This window comes from Diprion similis, chromosome 7, assembly GCF_021155765.1.
Source record: "Diprion similis isolate iyDipSimi1 chromosome 7, iyDipSimi1.1, whole genome shotgun sequence".
Lineage (NCBI taxonomy): Eukaryota > Metazoa > Arthropoda > Insecta > Hymenoptera > Diprionidae > Diprion > Diprion similis.
In genome coordinates, this window is record NC_060111.1 from 8147048 (window position 1) to 8171637 (window position 24590).

The 24590-nt window shown below is 38.1% G+C and overlaps 2 protein-coding genes across 2 annotated transcripts; both read left to right on the forward strand.

The window, feature by feature from the left end:
- Positions 1-2223: 2223 nt before the first annotated feature.
- Positions 2224-12340, forward strand: LOC124407946 (fibrillin-1-like). Its single transcript, XM_046884558.1, has 7 exons — positions 2224-2254; positions 3089-5429; positions 6183-6352; positions 6464-6604; positions 11639-11769; positions 11882-12026; positions 12222-12340. Exons 1-7 carry the CDS (start codon positions 2224-2226, stop codon positions 12338-12340), a joined length of 3078 nt encoding a protein of 1025 aa, XP_046740514.1.
- Positions 12341-14283: 1943 nt separating this feature from the next.
- On the forward strand, positions 14284-18268 carry LOC124407947 (fibrillin-1-like). The gene is made up of 5 exons (XM_046884559.1): positions 14284-14301; positions 14399-16794; positions 17607-17776; positions 17888-18028; positions 18210-18268. Exons 1-5 carry the CDS (start codon positions 14284-14286, stop codon positions 18266-18268), a joined length of 2784 nt encoding a protein of 927 aa, XP_046740515.1.
- The last annotated feature ends 6322 nt before the right edge of the window (positions 18269-24590 follow it).

The following is a 24590-nucleotide window of genomic DNA, read 5'->3' on the forward strand; positions in this document are numbered from 1 at the left end:
TAAATGCCGGATGCAGCTGTTAAAATGAATCTGTCACACATACGAGATTCTTAAAAAAATTATTACAAAATGCCAAATGTCGGTTACGGGACGGTGGTGGGAAGAGCGTGTCAAGTTTCAAAATAACAATTAGATCATCAATTACAATCAGTTTTGCAGCTTCTATATAATAATTGATCATATAGTATACCTGGGTCATTCCATGCCATATCGACCACTTTTGAACCCGAGCCCTTTCAATTTCGCTGAAATTTTTTAATCATTTTCTACCTCATCAAAGACGTCTCTCAGAATTTTTTCAAATTTTTTTACCCAACCAAAAGAAAATCATGAATTTTTGAAAAAAAAATGTTTTTTTTTAATTGCCATAACTTTTTTAAAAATTGACGTATCGTGACGTTTTTTTTTTGAAATTTTTGTATTTTAATATACTTTTTAGAAAAAAATAGATTAGAATGATCAACATCCATCTTCGATATTTATTTTTATATTTTCGGAAAAAATCGCGAATTTTTTGATGATTGTCACTTTTAATTTTTTTCATTCAATTTTTATAAAAAAATGTATCATTTTTTATAGATTCTCAAATTTTTTCGGAGTGGGATTCTTTCATTTTCTATTTTTTTTTGCTATTTCAAAAAAATTTTTTTTTCAAATTTAGCTCATTTCACATAATCCCATCCTGAAATTTTCTATGAATGTTTATGAGATCTCAAAAGTTGGAAAAAAAATTTGCTCAAAAATTTAAAGTGACAATAATCGAAAAAATTTCGATTTTTTCCAAAAATGTTAGAAATGGGAGAACCACGTGCTTCCAAATATTGTCCGATGGAAAGTATCCGTTGTTTAAGTCCTGCCAGGGTGCCGCTTTCATATATTTCAATTCTTCCAGTATAGGGGGTGCGATGTGCAAATCTTCCATATTAATAACCGGCGTTGTACCACCGAGGATCTTCGTCAACCATGTTTTATTCTCCGCTCCTTTGACGTATACGTAACACCCATTTCTCACTATTTTCCTCCGAATCTTCGGTACTTCACCGAGAGATTTCTTTCCAGCATTCCATGGTATCCCGTGATGATTGGGCGTTAACCAGTAACTCTATATTCGATTGGTAGGCTGGTCAAATCATCGGGTGGTTTAATGAGGATGTGCTCCAAACCCGAACAGTTTATGTAAATGGCTGCGACTTCTTTGGGTTCAAGCTGGTTGCCATGACCGATAAAACATTGCACGTCCAGGATCATCTCCACGTTGCAGAGGGATGTTGAGCTCGATTTTTTTCAAATATCTGTAGAAGACTGACTATTCGTTCCCCCCGTACACCAGGTATTATCCCCTCGAATTTGGTGGAAGTGGAGGGGATGATGTAAATTATTTATGGCCCCTAACTGCACGAAAATTCAAACTTCTGAAACTGTCCCCCGATGTATTTCAACTGTAGACGATTTGCCCCAGCCATTTTACTAATTTCAGTCAGCTTATTTGGATTGTCTCACAGATATTCTGCGAATCTTGGTGGTAAAAAGACGTCGCATTTCCCGCTCAATCTCGGCCAGAACACAGGGCCGGATTCTGGTTTGACCACTCGTCGTAGTCCGCTGACGTTAAACACCCTTCCAATTTCAAGTTCCGACATCTTCTTGGTCGGCATATTCTTCAGGCGGCTGAGGTTGTTGATTTTTCCTAAATCCATAGAGTTTTCGGTGAGAGTTTCTTCTTTTACAAGTGCGAACAATTCACGACGAGAAGACGATGAGAACAGGGTAACAATTGAAATGAGTCGGCATTATACATATCATCCATCCCCACCACAATTCCCCCATCAAACAAGACTCAACCTACATTTCGTGGGGGAAATCTTTATGTACCCCCCCCCCCCCCCCCCCCCACCGTCGTCCCGTAACCGATATCCGGCATTTTGATGATGAAATTGTATATGTGCAGATTTATTTGCATTACCAGCCGGAAAACTCATATATACCCTACAAATACGCTCCGAAGCCTTCGTCTGGCTTTTCTGATACCGGCATCCACGCGACAGGACATATAAGTCCAGATCAAGTGCAGCCCTGTGTCAGTCTCAATGCCCATCGTCAGTTGGATGTAGTTTTCAAAACTGATGGGTGAAATGGAAAAACCGCAAGTGACAGTTCGGGTCATTTTTCGTATAGCAGTAACGCTAGTTGCTCTTATTTCTCCGGTGTATTCTCTATCCGAAGATGCCAATACATTGTGTCGTACTTCAGGAAGGTAAGATGTATCTACCGCGTTGAATACGAATCTATAATTTTCAAATATTAGCTTCGTTCCTGCCCATAGTTACCATGAATGAATCCCGGATGGACAAAATAATGCGTTGGTGGATTTCAAGCAGGTTCATTATCAACAAAATACGTCTACTGCGTGAAATAATTTGATCCCAGCATGGCAGAACATGTCTCCGAAAAAAGAGTCGACATTTTTTTGTTGAGAGAATAGATTCAAATTACGGGTAAAGGTGGAGAAATTAAAAATGGTAACGAAATTCCGGGATAATTTATAGGAAGTGTAATAAGTACCGTAAAATCAGTGCGATGATTTGAAAATATTCAGAAAATTTGTTTTTAACACATCAAAGCTGAAGATACTTGGTATATATTCTCACGGAAAAGAGCTTTTTTGACTGCGGTACAACGAGTTCTAGCGAGTTGAATTTACTTGCAAATCATCTCTGTTAAAATTTATGAAACGTTAACGTTAACTTGTTCTAATTGAGATTAGTTGAAGAAAGAGTTTTTGTGAAATCTCGCATCATATTTGACTAGGACGTGGAACCTCCTTGAGTTATTTTCTGAGCCATGTGTGACAGTTAAACACACGATACATAATTTTGTAACCACTTTTGTTTTTTTTCTCAGTAAATGGGCACGGAAGTATCGAGAAAAGTGGGGAGATGAGGTGAGGTTGGCTCTCAATTGTCGTGATTATTCTGATTCAACTGATCTTTCCAAAAAAATTTAGTCAACTATGTATTTCTCTGTCTATCGCAGTGGTATAAGAGGTGGAGTTCAAAAAATATATGCTGTTCAGGTTATTCGCGAACAGCTTCGGGTACTTGTGAGCCGATTTGTTTATCAAGTTGTGAGCACGGTTATTGTGCGAAACCGTATACATGTGCCTGCCATCGTGGCTTCCAGTTGGTTAACAATAATTGTGAACCGGTATGCAATAATCCTTGCGTACATGGAAGGTGCGTTGCGCCAAATACTTGCACCTGCTATTCGGGCTACAATATGAAGAGCGACGGACACACATGCGAGCCGACGTGTCCCTCTGGGTGCGAAAATGGATGGTGCGCGAGACCGAATGTCTGCGAATGTCATCCCTACTATCAAAAGAACAACGACAACAAGTGTGTACCAGTGTGTAAGGAGGATTGTATTAACGGCAAATGTGTGCAGCCAGACGTCTGCTCCTGCAACAACGGTTTTCAAGTCTCTGAGCACAACACCTTCGTCTGCGAACCAACGTGCAGCAAGCCCTGCATATTTGGAACATGCACTGCACCTGAAACATGCACCTGTGACAGTGGCTACAAAACGATATCTGACTCACACGTGTGTGAACCATTTTGTTCTTCTGGCTGTGAACACGGATGGTGTGAAAGACCAAACGTATGTGCCTGTCATTCTGGATACGAGATAACTGATACGAACACGTGTAAGCCCGTTTGTAAAGAAGGTTGCGTCAACGGATACTGTGTAAGCCCCGAAGTCTGTGCCTGCAACGAAGGTTTCGAGATATCCCAGCATAATCATTCCGTATGTGAGCCTAAGTGCAGTGAGCTCTGTGTATCCGGATACTGTACAGCTCCTGAGACGTGTACGTGCAACAGTGGCTACAAACTTAGTTTGAATAAATTTGTCTGCGAACCAGCGTGCGAATCTTCTTGTACTTACGGTTGGTGTGAAGCACCAAATATCTGTGCCTGTAGTACTGGTTATGAGAGAAATGAGAATAATGAGTGCATTCCAGTTTGCCGACGGCCGTGTGAGAATGCAAAGTGTTTAGCACCTGATGTCTGTGCTTGCGATCTAGGCTTTCGGTTGTCCCAGGACGATAATTTCGTCTGCGAGCCCAAGTGTACCGAGGCATGCATATCTGGGCGTTGTACCGCACCTGACACGTGTACTTGCAACGACGGATACAAATTAGGTTTGAGCAAATTTGTTTGCAAACCGATATGTACATCATCTTGTGATCACGGTTGGTGTCTCGAGCCAAACGTCTGCGGATGTGACTCTGGGTATGAAAGAAGTGAAGATAACGAATGTCTTCCAGTATGCAGGAGCATTTGCGTGAACGGAAAGTGTGTGGAACCAGACACCTGCGTCTGCAACGATGGTTTCGAAGAATCGCAAAATGACGCCTCCGTGTGCCAGCCAAGGTGTAGTGAGCCCTGCAAATTTGGAAATTGCACAGCTCCTGAGAGATGCACATGTTTTGAGGACTATTTATTAGGAGCCGACAATTACACTTGCAAACCAGTTTGCGACGAACCGTGTGAAAACGGGTACTGCGACGAGCCAAACGTCTGCGGGTGTAACCCTGGCTACACAAGGACTGGTGCTAACAAGTGCGATCCAATTTGCGAGAGACCTTGCGTCAACGGAAAATGCACTGCTCCGGATAGATGCACTTGCAACGAAGGTTTCAATCGCTCCGAAAATGGCGATGACTTCATCTGCGATCCTATCTGCAATGCGACCTGCATTTTCGGAAGTTGTACGGCCCCCAACACGTGTTCTTGTGACGAAGGCTACAAGCTCACCCCCCAGTCAATCTACATTTGCAAACCAATATGCCAGAGCGAGTGCGCTCATGGCAAATGCGAGGCACCAAACTCTTGCGATTGCGACGCTGGTTACATCGGGTATCTGGAACTTGCATCAAACACTTCCATGTGCAAGCCCTGGTGCGATGACATTTGCTCCAACGGGACATGCACCGCACCCTACACGTGCACCTGTGACCCTGGTTTTGAGTACAACTCGAATACAACAGACTGCGACCCGGTATGTAACGACCCTTGTATCAATGGATTCTGCGAAAGTCCGGGAACCTGTAGTTGCCTCGAAGGTTATACCAATACCACAGAAGACGCGGGTAACTGTGAACCAATCTGCGAACGCTGCGTGCATGGAACCTGTGTGGCGCCTGATGAATGCGTTTGCAATGACGGATTTGAAAGTAGCAAGTCGGAGAATGGAACATGCGAGCCCACTTGCGAACCCGGGTGCGTTTATGGATTGTGCACTGTTCAAGGATGCAATTGCTCGTACGGCTGGGTAGGAAATTTCTGTGACAAACCATCACTGTGCATTATCACGGAATTCACTCGGGATTCTTCGACTTCCTACTCTTCAGCCACGACTGAAGCAGTCAGGTGAGCATTATGTTTTTATAGCTTATACATATTAACAGTTGGTATCTCTCCGAACAATGAGAAAAATTGGGCTATCCGAAAAGAAAATTTTTTCATTTCACAGCTGCGGTTCCATTGAAATTTCAGTCAAGTTAGATTATGACGTCGACACCTATCTCGAAAATTTATGAGACCTATGGTTTTTCGCCTTAAATCTATTTCAGCAAGATTTTCACTCGCCAAACATCAGCGAGAGCCGAAAATTCATGAACTGGTCCTTCGTGGCAGGTTTCACTTTCTTCTGTGTCGTGTGATTTGATTTCACGTGTCTATGAATTAATGCTGAACTGAAGAACATTTTTATGACTGGTTTATTCTATTCAGTCAAAGTAACACTTAAAATAGTTGCAAGTGATTGGCATTGTACAAAATTATGAAATGTTATGTTCCCGAGCGTGTGAGAATACTCTGATACATCACAGCGATGCCTAAGACGTCGAAAAATGTCAACTTTCATGACAATTTCATTGGTATTTTATTTTCTCACATCGCGCAGTTCATTAAAAAATATCAAAATCAGATTTACAATGAGTCGCACAGCATTTTTTATCCATAACTTTCTTCCAGAATATCAAACGAGATGTGCATTGTTCTTTTGCGGATCCTATCGATATGTGATGATCTATACTTCTTTGAAATATCATGCATTCTGTTAACACATCATACCGATCACACAGTGCTGAGTAATATTGCCATGTTTTTGATGTGTTGCAGTGTTATGACCGATCCTTGGGATTATGACTCGACTGGTTACACAACCGAAGATTCTCCAGTGGAATGGCAGGGGCCCATATGTCGCTCGGAATGCATTGACCAACTCAATATGACGTCTATCAACTTGAGCCAGTTCACTGCGGATGCGACATATCATTACATTCCTATTGGTTGGTGAAATATTTGATCACTCAGTCACTATCAATTCCGTCATGAAATCGTTGATCTATTTTTTTTTAAATTTATTGATCAATTCGTACATAAACAACCTATACTTTCAGACTCACCGTGTAACCTCGTCGCAAGAGAGTCATTTCATATGAGCACAATTGGCACCGGAGTAGCAGTTACGCTGTTCATCACTGTCGGTACCGTCATCTTCGTTATTGGAAAAGTATGGATAACGAGAAGCATAGCAGCCAGTGAGTTCATCAATAGTTTATAAATTATACTTTCAAAAATTTACGAAAATCTGAAGAAATGTGCTCATTTTTATGTCGTAAATCATGTACCAAACTCTCGCAGGATATTTCCAATGTTTAAATTAATTAGCCCCAATCTAGTATCATTTATCGAAAATGGTCAATAATCTGTGCTTTCATATGAATCAATGGAATGCATCAACGGCGTTTACGTTGGAAAAAAATCCAATTCGCTTGTGATGAAAGAATTCTCTTCCAGATGAATGCTCACTCATTATTAATATATTTTTCAAATGTTTTTGTAGAATTTGGTATAAAATATGATACAAAATATTTTTCGTAAGAAGTTAATCACCGTTTCATTGCCGTGTTCGTGACAAAACGAAGAAAGGCGATTAGTATCATTGGAATGGCTCATGATTGTCATGGGAAATACCTAATATAAGCGAATAAATCAGAGCGGCAATGACTCACATTCGTGAAGCACTTTTACTCTAGCTTATTCTATGTGTCAGAAAAAATTCACTGAACAAAGAGTTGTAGCAGGAAAAGATTTTGGCTTGAATGCAGATTGATTCATTTCCCGTCAGTCGAACTCATACAGCAATTTACCGGCACTTTTATCGTTACTTTACGCATCATTCTTTATTATTTACTGATTACAACCGTTGGATGAAAGCTTAAAGCCATGATCTCAACAATAATACTTTGCATAACTTACTCGAGAACCATATTCCGACTCTCATTTTTACTCCAAGAGTTATTTCGAGAATTCTGCACTCGCCTGATCCGGATAATTAAAGCTGGATAAAGTATCGGAAAGTTGTGGCTTGTGCTTCGAAACCATTTCACACCTGTATCCCGTATGCGCAATCATGTGATATGAATCGCGTTATTTTCGCGTATGTTTGCGTTTTGTTATCGCATTTCATCATTTACGCCGTATTGAGTAAGGAAGTTGAGCCATCGAGTTGCGACAGCTGTTTTATCACGGAACTTCCGGAGTAAGACCGCATAACAATACGTAACCGATGGGAAGCGGAATGTTCGTGGGGTGTTGGATATTCTGAGTAAATCTCAACGGCGTAATCGCTGATTTGACCTTGTGATGGTTGGTGAACGGTTCGGCCGTTCAACAGGTTTTGTGAATTCGTTGATTTCGGAAGTTCCAACACTTTTTCACGATTCGTCAAATGGTCTTTGAAGCGTATCTGTACTTTGTTCTGTTGACTGGAAAATCTTAATAAGAAACCCGATGCGGAATTATTCCGAATGATTAAGTCAATAAATCCATATCAGATTTCATGAAAGATTAAGTTCGCTATCAAGTACCCATATCATTATTCTTTCGCTACTCTTTAAGAACTGAAGTAAGATTCTTGACAAGTGGAAAAAATTCAAATTACTAAACTGGATTGTCTTTCTAGAAAAATGCTATTTGTCATTATTGTTGAAGATCTATTTTGTCAATTGAGAATTTTTCCTTTTTATCCGGTAAATAATTGAGAGAAGAATCCATTCTCATCGTTTAACAATTTGCAAATAATTCCAAGAAAACGCAATTCAAGTATTCTGTTATTCACCACGCGTGCCCTCAAATTATCTGAATGATGCGTGCAATTTTTTCTTATGTAACTTCCTATTGTTGGCACAGTCAATACAGAACTAACTGTGGAATATAATAATGATGTTTTTCAGCAAAACACCTGTATAATACCAAACCAATACTTGTATTTAGATTGTGATTGACAAAAATAATATATCATCCAAAAAAGTCAGTCATCTATGCACTTCTATTCTACTTCGAGACATAAATCTTCATAATCATAGAAAATATTTGATATCAGATTTGGAATATTTATAAAAAAATGAATGAAAGTCGTGTCAATATCCACAAAGTAAGCATATTGGCGTTGATGATATCGGTTATTGATTTGACCAGACTGTTTAAAATTTGACTCGGTCTTCAGATACAAATAGAATAGATCATTCGAACTTGAATCCAAATTTTCTTCAGTGTTGCCAAATATGACATTCGGTACAAAATGGTATTGAAATAATAAATGAAACGAACGATTATTGATAAGAAATTTAAAAAATCAAAAAGTATGGCGATAATGAATGCATCTGTGAAAATTCCAAAAAATTAAAGCGAAAACACAAGAGTGTAGCGCAGGAAAAATATGATTTACGACACAAAGGTATAGAACGAATGTCATGATGCATTGTATTTAAACATGCATTTTTCGCGCGTACTGCAGTAATAATCGGAATTTGGTAAGCAAGTTCGAATTCATACTCGCAAAATAAAAAATCGAAGAATGCTGACATTTAAATCAACTAAGTATGACCGTTAACCATGATTATTATTTCAAATGATTGATTTCAATTTCCTTCATCACAAAAATTTCGGAAAAAACCGAGACTAGCCATCGTCATGCGTGTAAAAATTATTTCTTGTTTAGTATCGATATCGTATTATCGAGTACTAACTTGCCGTTATGTTGTTTTTATTTATTTATTTTCATGTATCTGTTATAATTCACAAGGTACTTTAGTGCTTCAAAATGACAGTTGATTTTTTTTTTTTCTTTCTTGATCGGCTATTTCATGACGCCGTAATGGTAACATAATATTGAAATTCCTGAAAGGAAAACGCCGTGCGATTTTTTTTTTTTTTTTGTGATTGTACATCGAGATTTTGTATCACACGTCCTTAAGTAGCTTGTGAAAGTGAAAAGATAATGAAAGTAGCATCGCGTAAGATTTACGAACAGCCCTTATGCAAAGAGATTGGCTGAACAGTGAAGGAAGACCCTCTGAAAACATGACGTTATCAATGCTATCAAAAATTCCAATAATAGGAAAAAATTGTTTACACATTTCAAAAGGATCTAAACCCAATAAATGAGCAAATTAACGCAGTATTAACTAAATAGGGTAATTAAGAAGACGATGCCGGGTGGTTTTTTTAATCTCCTCAATCGAAAATCTCGTAAACTAGAGGAGATACGAGAAAAGTTTCATACAAAAGTTGAAGGCTTTCGAAGAGGAAAGGTAATGCTGATTACGTTCCATTTGTCACTGACTTGATGATGATGGAAAACAATCTTTGTCAAGAAACTTTATATTGACAAATTATTTTAATGATTATCAGAGTTCAATATCAAAAAAAAAAAAAACGTGATCTGAAGAGAATTTTGTACACTGAGAGTCAATTCCAACTGAGTATTGGATTTGATTTGAGGCGGTCTTAAGTAGTCTACCCGACCGACGCGCAAAAAAAGGGTTTTCCAATAATTTTTTTGATATGTTTGAATCGTAAATGTTAATAAATGCTTTATTGGGTTCAATTAATCACGCTCGAATTACATAAAAAAAATTATTTATTGATTTTAATCACTTTTCACCCACGAAAATCGTGGTTGAAAATCAGTCTGAAAAAAAGGTGAACCGGAAGTTCATATCAAAAGAAGATATGGCAATTCATCATGCCTATCAATTGGTTCTAAAATCATGTGAATTTTTGTTGTGGGAGCTTGTCAGCTATTCTTGACAACGAACGAAAACTTGCTGATGACTAGACACACAGTAAAAACATAAACGATGAGTTGCCGTCTGCATGTAAGCTACTGTTAAGTTTAAATCTAATTACTTAATAAAATAAAATGTAGAACCTAAGAATTAGGCTTAAGACCGAAGTTAAATGTAAACGCAGCCTGAGAGCATCGTACTGCGCCATCTGGTATGCGCAGACATTTTTTTTCGAAACAGTCAGCCAGCAAGGTAGGATGTAAAATTTATTATAAGAAAGTGGATCCAACTTAATCCTCTGTCCAGTTGTTAAATTCGTCAGTAAAATTATTATGTTAAATTGTGTCCAAACTCTAAATATTGAAAGAAATATATATACCCCAATAAAAGGCACCTTTTCTATTCCTTTTTATTTCCTATCAATGATACTTCAAATTCAAAAGATCGTAAGCTAGAGGACTAGTGTGAAATTCTTATATACCCACTTCCAACCAAACGACAAGTCACAGTTTTTTATAGCGAGACTGATTCATATACGCCAGAACAAATGGTCGAATTGAACGTGAAATGCGTACAATCGTAGAGGCAGCTAGAACTGCAATACAATCGAAAGGTTTAGATGAAAATTTGCGGGCCGAAGGAATAAATTACGCAGTATTCACAATTAACAAATAACAAGCTCACAAAAGAATAAGACGCCAGCCGAACTGTGGTTTGGACGCACGGTTGACATAAAAAAGCTAAGAATCTTTGGATGTGACTGTTACGTTTTATAACCAAAGCATAAACGAACAAAAATTGGTAAAAAGTCGATGAAAGGTATATAAATTTTTAGGTTACGATTTAGATTCACCGAACTACAGAATCTATTTTGAAGATAAAAATGATGTGACAAGTTCTGAAAATGTAATATTTGATGAAAAATTTAAGTCAAATCAAAGCCATACTGAAATGCAGATGCCTCTAAATGAAAACGAAAACGAAAATGAAAATATTGTAATAGAGTCGGTGGATTCCGGATACGATACACCTGATGACGATACTTCAGATGAAAGTCAATTGTGCAATGATAGGTGAAGTAGAAGATATATCCGTGTCTGAAGCACGGAAAGATAAAAATTGGTACACAGCAATGCAAAATGAATTTGAGCCTCTAGTCAAAAATTCGATAGTACAGAGAAAGCTAGATGAATAGCGCGAGGATTTGAACAGTAAAAGGGTATAGATTATTTTGAAACGTTTAGTCCTGTTGCTCGTCATGCATTTACTCGATTGTTGCTAAGTCTTGCCGCGTCAAACAAAATAAAGCTAACGACATTCGATGTTGGAACAGCCTTCTTATATATATATATATATATATATGTATCAACCAGAAGGATTTGACGATGATTCAGGACGCGTTTGTAAGCTTATTAAGAGTCTCTATGGTCTGAAGCAACCGCCTAAAAATTGGAATGAGAAAATTTCGTCGTATTTGAGGTTTGTTTTTTAAAACATTAGGATTTGAAAATACTGATGATGATCCGTGTGTCTACTTCAATAAAGATGGAACCATCATTATGATTTTATTTGTTGATGACGGAATAATTTGTGAAAAAGATGAATCTGAACTAGTCCAAATATTGAGAAAGGTGAATCAAAAGTTTGAGATCACGTTTAATACTGCAATAAGCAATCGTCTGTCATATTTAGGGATGAATATTAAAAGTAAACTTAATTGGCATTTTCGTAAACCAAGTCCAGTATACCGAGAAAATTATCGAACGATTCAACCTTGAAAACTCTAGTCCTGTATCCACACCGATGGAACGTGGTATGATAACTGACGAAAAAAAATTTGTAAACGATCAACCACTTGATGAACTGAATTCATATCGTGAAGCCATAGGTAGCTTACTTAAACCAACTATAATTAGTCGTCCAGATATTAGTTTCGCGGTAGACTATCTAAGTAGACGGATGAGTAAACGAATGACGAGCCATTGGAAAATGGTAAAACGTGTGTTTCAATATTTCAACGGGACAACGAATTTTGGAATCTTCTTTAACGGAGATGATAACGTAATAGCCTATATTGACTCAGATTACGGAGGAGATCCAGTGACTGGAAAGTATACGAGTGGTGTACTTATTCTAGGAATTCTACAGCCGAAGCTGAATATCGAGCAGCAGTATCATCTATTGATGATATTTGCTGGATAAGACGTTTAGGTAGCGAGTTAGGCATTAGAAATCTAAATAAACCCACAACCTTATATGTTGATAACAGATCAGCTATCTGTATGTTGCAAAACACCCATGAAGGGAAAATTACAAAGGGGAAGAAACACATGGACATCCCACGTGAGTTCGTCCAAGAACATTTAGAATCCACTATTACCTTAAAACATGTAAACAGTGACGAACAAATAGCCGATATTTTAACAAAACCTTTACCCTCGACAATTTTCAGATTATTAAGGAGTAAAGCAATTGAGGAAGAGTGTTGAGTTTAAATCTAATTACTTTGAAATGTAGAATCTGAGAATCAGGCTCAAGGCCGAAGTTAAATGTAAAAGCGGCCTGAAAGCATCATACTGCGTCATCCGGTATGCGCAGACATTTCCTTTCGAAACAGTCAGTCAGCAAGGAAGGATGTAAAATTTATTATTAGAAAGTGGATCCAACAGAATCCTCTGTCTAGTTGTTGAATTCGTCAGTAAAATTATTATGTGTGATTTTGTCCAAACTCTGAACATTGAAAGAAACATATATTCTCCCATAAAAGGTGCCTTGTCTTTTCCTTTTTGTTTCCTATCAACGATACTTCGAATTCAAAAGATCGTAAGCTGAAGGACTGGTGTGAAATTCTTATAAACCCACTTCCAACCAAACGAAAAGTCACAACAGCTACCAACACTTATCGTAGATATTGGAGCAGATATCCGTCGACCTTTGCGCTCTTCATTGTTGTTTTATTTGCCAGATGTATATCTGTTTCGGACCTTAAATCAGGCATCGGCCATCCACATGAAGGCCTTGAACATGACCTCGGTAGTTATAGCTGACGAAGAATCGGCGAAGAATGATTAAACATGAATCACGAGGGTCGAACATCATGACCAAAGAGATGACGTGAGAGATTACTTTTTGGTCTGAGTAAATGGAAACTGTGAAAAAATTCTTGATTGTTGTTTTGACTAGAATTTTTGCAAAGCAATTACTCGTGCATATCTTCGATGATATGCTCCGAAGCCTGCGTCCGGCTTTTCTGATACCGGCATCGGCGTGACGGGACAGATGAGTCCAGATCAAGTGCAGCCCTGTGTCAGTCTCGATGCTCATTGTCAGTTGGATGTAGTTTTCGAAGCTGTTCGGTGAAATGGAAGAATCGCAAATGACAGTTCGGGTCATTTTTCGTATAGCAGTAACGCTAGTTGCTCTTATTTCTCCGGTGTATTCTCTATACGGAGATGCAGGTGCAGTGTGTCGTACTGTGAAAAGGCAAGATATATCTCCCGTGTTAAATACGACGCTGTAATTTTCGAATATTAGCTTCTCTCTCGCCCATAGTTACCATGCATTAATCCTGGATAGACAAAATAGTGCGTTAATGGATTTCAAGCAGGTTCATTATCCACAAAATACATCTACTCAGAAAAATAATTTGATCTCAGCATCGCAGAACATGTCTACGAAGTAAGAGTCGACATTTTTTTGTTGAGAGAATAAATTCAAATTACGGGTAAAAGTGGGGAAATTGAAAATGGTAATGAAATTCCAGAATAATTTATAGGAAGTGTAATGAGTACCGTAAAATCACTGCGATGATTTGAAAATATTCAGCAAACTTGTTTTCAACATATCAAATCTTGAGATACTTGGTATATATCCTCACGGAAAAGAGCTTTTTTGACTGTGGCACAACGAGTTCTAACGAGTTGAATTTACTTGCTAATGATCTCTGTTGAAATTTATGACACTTCAACGTCAACTTGTTCTCATTGAAATTTGTTAAAGAAAGGGTTTTTGAGAAATCTTGCATCATATTTGACTAGGACGTGGAACCTCCTTGAGTTATTTTCTGAGCCATATGTGACAGTTAGATACACGATACATAATTTTGTAACCACTTTGTTTTTTTCTCAGTCAATGGGCGAGGAGGTATGGGAGAGAGCGGAACGGTGAGGTGAGATTGGCTTTCAATTGTCGTCATTATTCTAATTGGACTGACCTTTCCCAAAAACTTTAGTCAACTATGTATTTCTCTGTCTATCGCAGTGGTATCGGAAATGGATTTCAAGAGATATATGCTGTTCAGGTTATTCGCGAACAGCTTCGGGTACTTGTGAGCCGATTTGTTTATCAAGTTGTGAGCACGGTTATTGTGCGAAACCGTATACATGTGCCTGCCATCGTGGCTTCCAGTTGGTTAACAATAATTGTGAACCGGTATGCAATAATCCTTGCGTACATGGAAGGTGCGTTGCGCCAAATACTTGCACCTGCTTTTCGGGCTACAATATGAAGAGCGACGGACACACATGCGAGCCGACGTGTCTCTCTGGGTGCGAAAATGGATGGTGCGCGAGACCGAATGTCTGCGAATGTCATCCCTACTATCAAAAGAACAACGACAACAAGTGTGTACCAGTGTGTAAGGAGGATTGTATTAACGGCAAATGTGTGCAGCCAGACGTCTGCTCCTGCAACAACGGTTTTCAAGTCTCTGAGCACGACACCTTCGTCTGCGAACCAACGTGCAGTAAGCCCTGCATATTTGGAAAATGCACTGCACCTGAAACATGCACCTGTGAGAGTGGCTACAAAACGATATCTGACTCACACGTGTGTGAACCAGTTTGTTCTTCTGGCTGTGAACACGGATGGTGTGAAAAACCGAACGTGTGTGCCTGTCATTCTGGATACGAGATAACTGATACGAACACGTGTAAGCCCGTTTGTAAAGAAGGTTGCGTCAACGGATACTGTGTAAGCCCCGAAGTCTGTGCCTGCAACGAAGGTTTTGAGGTATCCCAGCATAATCATTCCGTATGTGAGCCTAAGTGCAGTGAGCTCTGTGTATCCGGATACTGTACAGCTCCTGAGACGTGTACGTGCAACAGTGGCTACAAACTTAGTTTGAATAAATTTGTCTGCGAACCAGCGTGCGAATCTTCTTGTACCCACGGTTGGTGTGAGGCACCAAATATCTGTGCCTGTAACACTGGTTATGAGAGAAATGAGAATAACGAGTGCATTCCAGTGTGCCAACGGCCGTGTAAGAATGGAAAGTGTGTAGCACCTGATGTCTGTGCTTGCGATCTAGGCTTTCGGTTGTCCCAGGACGATAATTTCGTCTGCGAGCCCAAGTGTACCGAGGCATGCATATCTGGGCGTTGTACCGCACCTGACACGTGTACTTGCAACGACGGATACAAATTAGGTTTGAGCAAATTTGTTTGCAAACCGATATGTACATCATCTTGTGATCACGGTTGGTGTCTCGAGCCAAACGTCTGCGGATGTGACTCTGGGTATGAAAGAAGTGAAGATAACGAATGTCTTCCAGTATGCAGGAGCATTTGCGTGAACGGAAAGTGTGTGGAACCAGACACCTGCGTCTGCAACGATGGTTTCGAAGAATCGCAAAATGACGCCTCCGTGTGCCAGCCAAGGTGTAGTGAGCCCTGCAAATTTGGAAATTGCACAGCTCCTGAGAGATGCACATGTTTTGAGGACTATTTATTAGGAGCCGACAATTACACTTGCAAACCAGTTTGCGACGAACCGTGTGAAAACGGGTACTGCGACGAGCCAAACGTCTGCGGGTGTAACCCTGGCTACACAAGGACTGGTGCTAACAAGTGCGATCCAATTTGCGAGAGACCTTGCGTCAACGGAAAATGCACTGCTCCGGATAGATGCACTTGCAACGAAGGTTTCAATCGCTCCGAAAATGGCGATGACTTCATCTGCGATCCTATCTGCAATGCGACCTGCATTTTCGGAAGTTGTACGGCCCCCAACACGTGTTCTTGTGACGAAGGCTACAAGCTCACCCCCCAGTCAATCTACATTTGCAAACCAATATGCCAGAGCGAGTGCGCTCATGGCAAATGCGAGGCACCAAACTCTTGCGATTGCGACGCTGGTTACATCGGGTATCTGGAACTTGCATCAAACACTTCCATGTGCAAGCCCTGGTGCGATGACATTTGCTCCAACGGGACATGCACCGCACCCTACACGTGCACCTGTGACCCTGGTTTTGAGTACAACTCGAATACAACAGACTGCGACCCGGTATGTAACGACCCTTGTATCAATGGATTCTGCGAAAGTCCGGGAACCTGTAGTTGCCTCGAAGGTTATACCAATACCACAGAAGACGCGGGTAACTGTGAACCAATCTGCGAACGCTGCGTGCATGGAACCTGTGTGGCGCCTGATGAATGCGTTTGCAATGACGGATTTGAAAGTAGCAAGTCGGAAAATGGAACATGCGAGCCCACTTGCGAACCCGGGTGCGTTTATGGATTGTGCACTGTTCAAGGATGCAACTGCTCGTACGGCTGGGTAGGAAATTTCTGTGACAAACCATCACTGTGCATTATCACGGAATTCACTCGGGATTCTTCGACTTCCTACTCTTCAGCTACGACTGAAGCAGTCAGGTGAGCATCATGTTTTTATAACAAAATTAGGCTATCCGAAGAAAATGTTTTTCAATTTCACAGCTGCAGTTTCATTGCAATTTCAAACCAATCCCGAAAATCTATGAAACCTATGGTATTTCGCCTGAAATTTATTTAACCAAGATTTTCACTCTCCAAACATCGGCAACAGCCGAAAATTCATGAACTCGTCCTCAGTTGCAGGTTTCGCTTTTTTCTGTGTCGCGTAATTTGATTTCACGTGTCTATGATTCAATGCGGAACATGGCTGCACCGAACCAGCCGGATAACATTAATTTGGGGAAATTATCGGGTGAAGTGCAGAACCCATGTTGTGAATCCAATTTCCGATGTGTTTATATATTATTTCACACTTTGTCCCTCATACCAGTTTGCCGTAAACAAGTTAAGAACATTTTTATTCTTCAGGCTTATTTCATTCAGTCAAAGTCACACTTAAAATAGTTGCAAGTGATTGGCATCGAACGAAATTACAGAATGTTATGTTCCCGAGCGTGTCAGAATACTCTGATACACAAATTTCAACTTTCATGACAATTTCATTGGTATTCTGCATTTTCTCACATCGCGCAGTTCATCAAAAAATATCGAAATCAAACTCACAATGAGTGGCACAGCATTTTTCATCCATAACTCCATTCTAGAATATTAAAAGAGATGTGCATTGTTCTTTCGCGGATCCTATCGATACGTGATGATCCGTACTTCTTTGACATATCATGCATTCTGTTAATATATCATACCGATTACACAGTGCTGAGTAACATTGGCATGTTTTTGGTGTGTTGCAGTGTTATGACCGATCCTTGGGATTACGACTCGACTGGTTACACAACCGAAGATCCTCCAGTGGAATGGCAGGGGCCCGTATGTCGCTCGGAATGCATTGACCAACTCAATATGACGTTCGTCAACTTGACCCAGTTTACTGCGGATGCGACATATTATTACATTCCTATTGGTTTGTGAAAGATTTGATCATCAAGTCACTAACAATTCCGTCATGAAATCGTTGATCTGTTTTCTTTTCAATTTATTCATCAATTTGTACACAAACAAACTTTACTTTCAGACTCAGCGTGTAACCTCGTCACAGGAAAGTCATTTCACATGAGCACAATTGGCACCGGAGTAGCAGTTGCGCTGTTCATCACTGTCTCCACCATCATCTTCATTATTGGAAGAAAATGGAAAACGAGAAGCATAGCAAAAAGTGAGTTCGTCAATAGTCTATAAATTATGCTTCCAGAAATTCACGAAAATCTGAAGAAATGTGCTCATTTTTGTGTCGCAATTCATGTACCAAACTCTCGCAGGATATTTCCAATGTTCAAAATGAATTAGCCCTAATCTAGTATCATTTATCAAAAATGATTGGTTATCTGTGCTTTCAGGTGAATCAATGGAATGCATCAACGGCGTTTACGTTTCAGAAAATCCAATCAAATTGTGATGAAAGAAGTCTCCTCCTCTTCTGTTGATCGTTCAACAAATTGCAAACAATTCCAAGCAAACGCAATTTAAGTATTCTGTTATTCATCCCACGTGCCCTCAAATTATCCAAATAATGCGTGCAATTTTTTCTCATATAATTTTCTATTGTTGGCACAGTCAATACAGAACTAACTGTGGAATATAATAATGATGTTTTCAGCAAAACACCTGTATAATACGAAACCAATATTTGTATCTAGATTGTGATTGAAAAAAATAATATATCATCGAAACAAGTCAGTCATTTATGCACATCTGTTTTACTTCGAGACATGGATCTTCATAATCATAGAGAATCATTGAAATTAGATTCGGAATACTTATAAATAAATGAATCAAAGTCGTGTCAATATCCACAAAGTAAGCATATTGGCGTTGATTATATCGGTTATTCATATAACCAGACTGTTCTAAATTTGACTCGGTCTTCAGATACAAATAAAATAGATCTTTCATTCGAAATTGAATCAAAAGTTTCTACAGGGTTGCCAAATATGACATTCGGTACAAAATGGTATCGGAATAATGAATGAAACGAACGATTATTAATAATTTATTAAAAAATTGAAGAAGTACTGCGATAATGAGTGCATCCGTAAAAATTCCAAAGAATTAAAGCTGAAACACAAGAGTGTTGCCGGAGGAAAAATATCATTCATGACACAAAGTTATAGAACGTATGTCGTGATGCATTGTATTTGAACATGCATTTTTCACACGTACTGCATTAATAATCGGAATTTAGTAAGCAAGTTCGAATTCATACTCGCAAAATAAAAAATCGATAAATGTTGGCATTTAAATTGAATAATTATGACCGTGAACCATGATTATTAATTCAAATAATTGATTTCAATTTTCTTTATTTCAAAAATTTCGGAAAAAACTAAGACTTGTCATCGTCATGCGTGTAAAAATCATTTTCCACGTCTAGTATCAACATCATATCATTGAGTAGTAACGTGCCGTTATTTTGTTTTTATTCATTTATTTTTATATATTTGTTATGATTCGCAAGGTACTTTAGTGCCTCAAAAAAACAGTTGATTTTTCTTTGTTATACTTGATCGGCTATTTCATCAGGCCATGATTGTAACATAATATCTAGAATTCCGCTCGAACGCGTGTATGAATCGACTTTAAGTTTTAAGTACAGAATTTTGGCATCGAAATCCCGCCCCCTATTGATTTTCGTATAAATCTGAATCCGTATTCGGCCCGTATAATATTATAAAGTTGCGAAGTGGGTCGATAAAAGATTAATAAAACAAAATGGCCGCTGGGTAAGGCAGTTATTAATTAATAATGCAACAGCCAGATGGCGCTGCCCACGCTTAACCAAAATGGCCGCCTCATGCCTCTGTCACGCTGTCAATGTGAAATGTTTATGATAACTTATTACCTATTTATTTATGTTATCCAATCTTAGAATCAATTTGCAAAGTTCGTGAAAATCAGTTATGCTTATGGTGTACTCTACACATCTCGTAGAGTTTCCGAGTTATCTACTGACTTCTGAAAGAGCCAGTCCAGCCTTCTAAAGGTCAATTGTTAGGGGCATTACGGGCTCTTGTGATTTCACGAAACGGATCGTCCAAGGTAGGTGCAAATTCAGAATCGAACCAAAGAAAAGATGAGATATTCTGCAATACGATACAAATTCAACAAACTGCCTGAAATAACAAACAGAATATAATCAGCCACATTTGTGACATGCGTACATGGCTATTTAGCAAATGCCAAGAAGAAGGTTGTTTACTCGTCATAATTGGCATAAAACAATGCTAATCAAAGCTATTGGAAGAATACTCACGATGCTTCATTCATATCGGACGGTATGTTACTTCGTTAATTCTTATTGGATTATATTTATACACAGAACATTTAATATATGAACAGCTTAGCCTCAACCTCTTCACCTCTACCAAATGCAGAACCTGTTCGTTTATTGAATTTTATGTTTTGTACGTATTTATTGATTAGTTTACTTCAATTCATTGTCGCACGGTGTAGTACTTATCAGTAATAAAACGGAACCTTTTCTTTGCTTGAGGTCAGCTCAGTTTAGGAAGGAGTAGGGTAATTGAAATAATCGGACACTTTATTATAGTAATAACTGCAGTTTATTTATAGTGTCGTTCGGATCACTAAGGAAAACAGAAATATAAGAGCGTATGCTGCAATCAACTTGGCTTCTCGTAATAAATAATTATAAATAACATCTATATATGTACAACAGATTGAAGAATATCCTTACGTACTAGGCAGGATATGACGGGTATTAAATCGGCGGTGCCAGTACAATGGTTATATCTTTAGATATATATATATAATATATATATTAGACTGTTTCAAAATGAATCGGTAATTTTTTTTTTTTGATTTACACAATCTTAAACTATACTTGGACATCAAAAAATAATCCTTGCGAAAGGAGTGGCCAGTCCTTCAAGATTTAGACGTGTCTCATCGGACTTTTGTCTTTTTTTATTTCGTCAATACGTAAATAATGAATTTACATATATACAATATCGACGAGTTTCAGCTCGTAGCTGAACGAATATAAAATAAACTGTTGAGAGATTTAAATCATAAGGATTCTCACAGAATTGTTGGAATTGTTTTAAATATATAAGACCTTGTCATATTTAGAATCTACCGGTGGTTTTTGTATTTAAAATAAAATTGTTCTAAATGTTCTGCATCACCCACAAACTTGAAAAATCGTTCAAAAATCGTTCAAAAATCGTTTGAAACAGATGAAATTTTAATAGTTGTTCAGCTAACTGTGTAATCATTTTACATCAAATCGCTGGGAGTTGTTAAGAGCATTTGGAATAGCTGATATTTGTAAAGAATCAATTTGAAAATGCTGAAATCATTGAGAGTGGTATGAAATCTTCTAAACGCTATGAGACTTCTCCAATCGGTTGAATTAGGTTCTGCAATACTTGCGAAGTAAGACACCCAATAGATTGTACATATAATACGGAGAGTACTCATTGTTATAGTACTTTACACATACCTTAAATTCTCTATTCACCGTATAGTATCTGGTTAAATATGTATTAGGTACTGTGTTACTTGTAAAGTTATTTTAACACTTGTGGTGTTGTACTTTAGATATGCACTATCGTGACGATTCACCGTAGTGTTCTAACAGAAAGATGACAACCTTTACTACGATTTGTTGTTGTTTTATCAGAGCTATAGATTAATTTCTGAATGTAAATTCATGAAAAAACATATGCTACAGCTACATGTATTGTTAATGAGTAAATTAGTGTTAAGAATTCAAAACTGTATAAAATAGAATCATGTACTGAGACTGACAAATTTCGGCTATACTTGTTGTGTTAGGCGGTTAAAAAAAAGAAATTGCAAAAAAAAAAAAATTGTCATTTATCGTTTTCACTTCGCAGTGTCTTCACTTCTTACTAGAAAATCGGGGTAGACGTATATTGTCACGGATTATGTCGTTTGGGTATTGAGTCAGCGAGTTGAGGTTGAGGACTCGGTCTGTCTACAGCTAGGCAAGGATTTCTGTAATTTCCCTTGTTCCTAGTGCGAATACGGGTGTTTTTATCAAACATCTTCGAACAGACTGCAGACGTATAATGATGGTCACTAAACAATTCGCTCGCCAGCCTCCTTCAAGTCTCCGGAAGACTTTTTGCGGCCATATCTTACCGGGTATTGGTGGTAGTTATTATTATTATTTATGTAATCATGCGCAAATTGAATTAGCCGCATTACTATTTTGGTTTCTCATGACGGATAAGTCATACAGTTATCAACTACGAATGCTACGTATCACAATAGGTATAAGAGTTGTGGTTCGCTTATCATCAGTTCATTGGTTGGTACGATACAATAAAACGAATAAATGATGTGAAAAAAAATTTACTGAAATGCATATGTTCAGTCTAAAATCTAAACTATACAATAATATGACTGTTGTAAAGAAATTATTTTATTTGAAAATTTTATGTCAAATCAGGTCATACAGTTTAACAGATTATACATACATAAATTAAAATTAATGGCTAATTACATGCAAACATTTCTACTAGCGAGATTATTATACATTCATTCTTCACATTCATTTATTTAAAATGCACAGATCAGCCAAGTATAGTTATGTTAAATATTTCTGATAAATTTAAATTCTGTTGTACAAATGAAGCTAAATTATATAAGAGAGTGAAGTTAAGTTAAACAGAATTTTTCCAGATAAGAATAAATTTATGTATTGATCGTAAAGGCAGTAAACTTAACTGAGTTTGTGATGAGGAATAACGGTCCGCTGCACGATAAACTTACGATCGTGTGCTTATGTGAAGTTTGTTGAGAAAAATGCGGTTCTCTAGTTAGGATAATCCTCGTTGATTTTACAAATGTCCTCCCACAGGGTTCGATGTATGATAATTCGTTGTATTATAATTGAGACCGAGATTGGACTATTGTCACACCGACGATACGTTATATTTAGTGAAATTATAAAGACTTTAAAAAGAAATTGAAATACGACTCTACAAGGAATATCTGTTATCGTTGTGACTGATCGGGTGGGCGCCTCTTCGCAGAGTGTCTGCTCAAAGTTAAATCTCCATATTTCCATCCGCCCATCGACACCGTGCTTAAAACGTCATTGAGACTAGCGCGTTAATATTTGAATCTTAGACTGTTCAAAGTTAACTGATCGATAGACTGAATCCCATAAAGTCTTAATTCTATAAAATATCAACTTGAACTGTGAGTGGCAAAAAAAGTTACAAACTCGTACGCTAGTTAAATTGAGCGATCTTATTCAAATATTGAACAATCAATCGGTGGTTCCGATGCACAATTACTTTTGTTGAAAAGAAAGAAGGAAATTCAGTGAATTTATTTGACGATAACAGCTGGCCTTAGAGACGCAATTATTACACGGAATCACACACGTCACGAATAAGTATGACCGTTTCGATAAAAAATACAGAGCAAATGTGCCCGCCAAGTACGTAGCGCTTGGAATGATGTTTCGATATCACTACACGAAACAGCGAGGTCCGACTTCACGACGTATACCTACTTGCTGGGAGATCGTAGGGCTTGGGGTTCATTCCTGATTTCACGACAGAGACTGGCATTATCTAAGTTACTCTTCAATTTTCATTGTAATTTGTTATCGGTAACTCGGCGGATTTTTTTTACCTTTCAGATGTTTTTGCCTAGATTGAAATTCCTGAAAGGAAAACGTCGTGCGATTTTTTTTTAGAGATTGTACATCGATATGTTGTATCATACGTTCTTAAGTAGCTTGTGAAAGTAAAGAGATAATGAAAGTAGCATCGCGTGAGATTCACGAGCAGCCCTTATGCAGAGGGATTGGCTAAACAGTGAAGAAAGATTCTCTGAAAACTTGACGTTGTCAATGCTTTCGAAAATTCTAATAACAGCAAAAAATTGTTCACACATTTCAAAAGGATCTAACCCCAAAAAATAAGCAAATGAACGCAGTATTGACTAAATGGGGTAGTTGAGGAGACGGTGCAGGGTGGTTTTTTTAATCGCCGCACGCAAAAATCTCGTAAAATAGAGAAGATTCGAGAAAAGTTTCATACATTTGGTTGAAGAATTTCGGAGAGGAAAGGTAATGCTGATTACGTTTCATTTGTCACTGACTTGATTATGATGGGAAAAAATCTTTGTCAAGAAACTTCAAATTGACAAATTATTTTAATGATTATCAGAGTTCAATTTCAAAGGGAAAAAAAAAAAACGTTGTGATCCGAAGAGAATTTTGTACACTGAGAGTCAATTCCAACTGAGTATTGAATTTGATTTAAGACGGTCTTAAGTAGTCTACCCAACCGACGAGCAAAAGAAGGGTTTTGCACAAAATTTTTTATAAGTTTGAATCGTAAATATTGATGACTGCTTCATTAGGCTCAATGAATCACGCTAGAATTACATTAAGAAAGCATTTTTATTGATCTCAATCACTTTTTACTCACGAAATTCGTAGTTGAAAATCAGTATGAAAAAAAAAGTGAACCAGAAGTTCATATTAAGAACAGACATGGCAGTTTATCATGCCTATCTTTTGGTTATAAAATCATGTGAATTTTAGTCGTGGGAGCTTGTCAGCTATTCTTGAGAACGAACGGAAACTCGCTGATGACTAGATACACAGTAAAAACATAAACGATAAGTGGCCGTCTGCATGTAAGCCACTGTTAGGTTTAAATCTAATTACCTAATAAAATAAAATGTAGAACCTAAGAAATAGGCCTAAG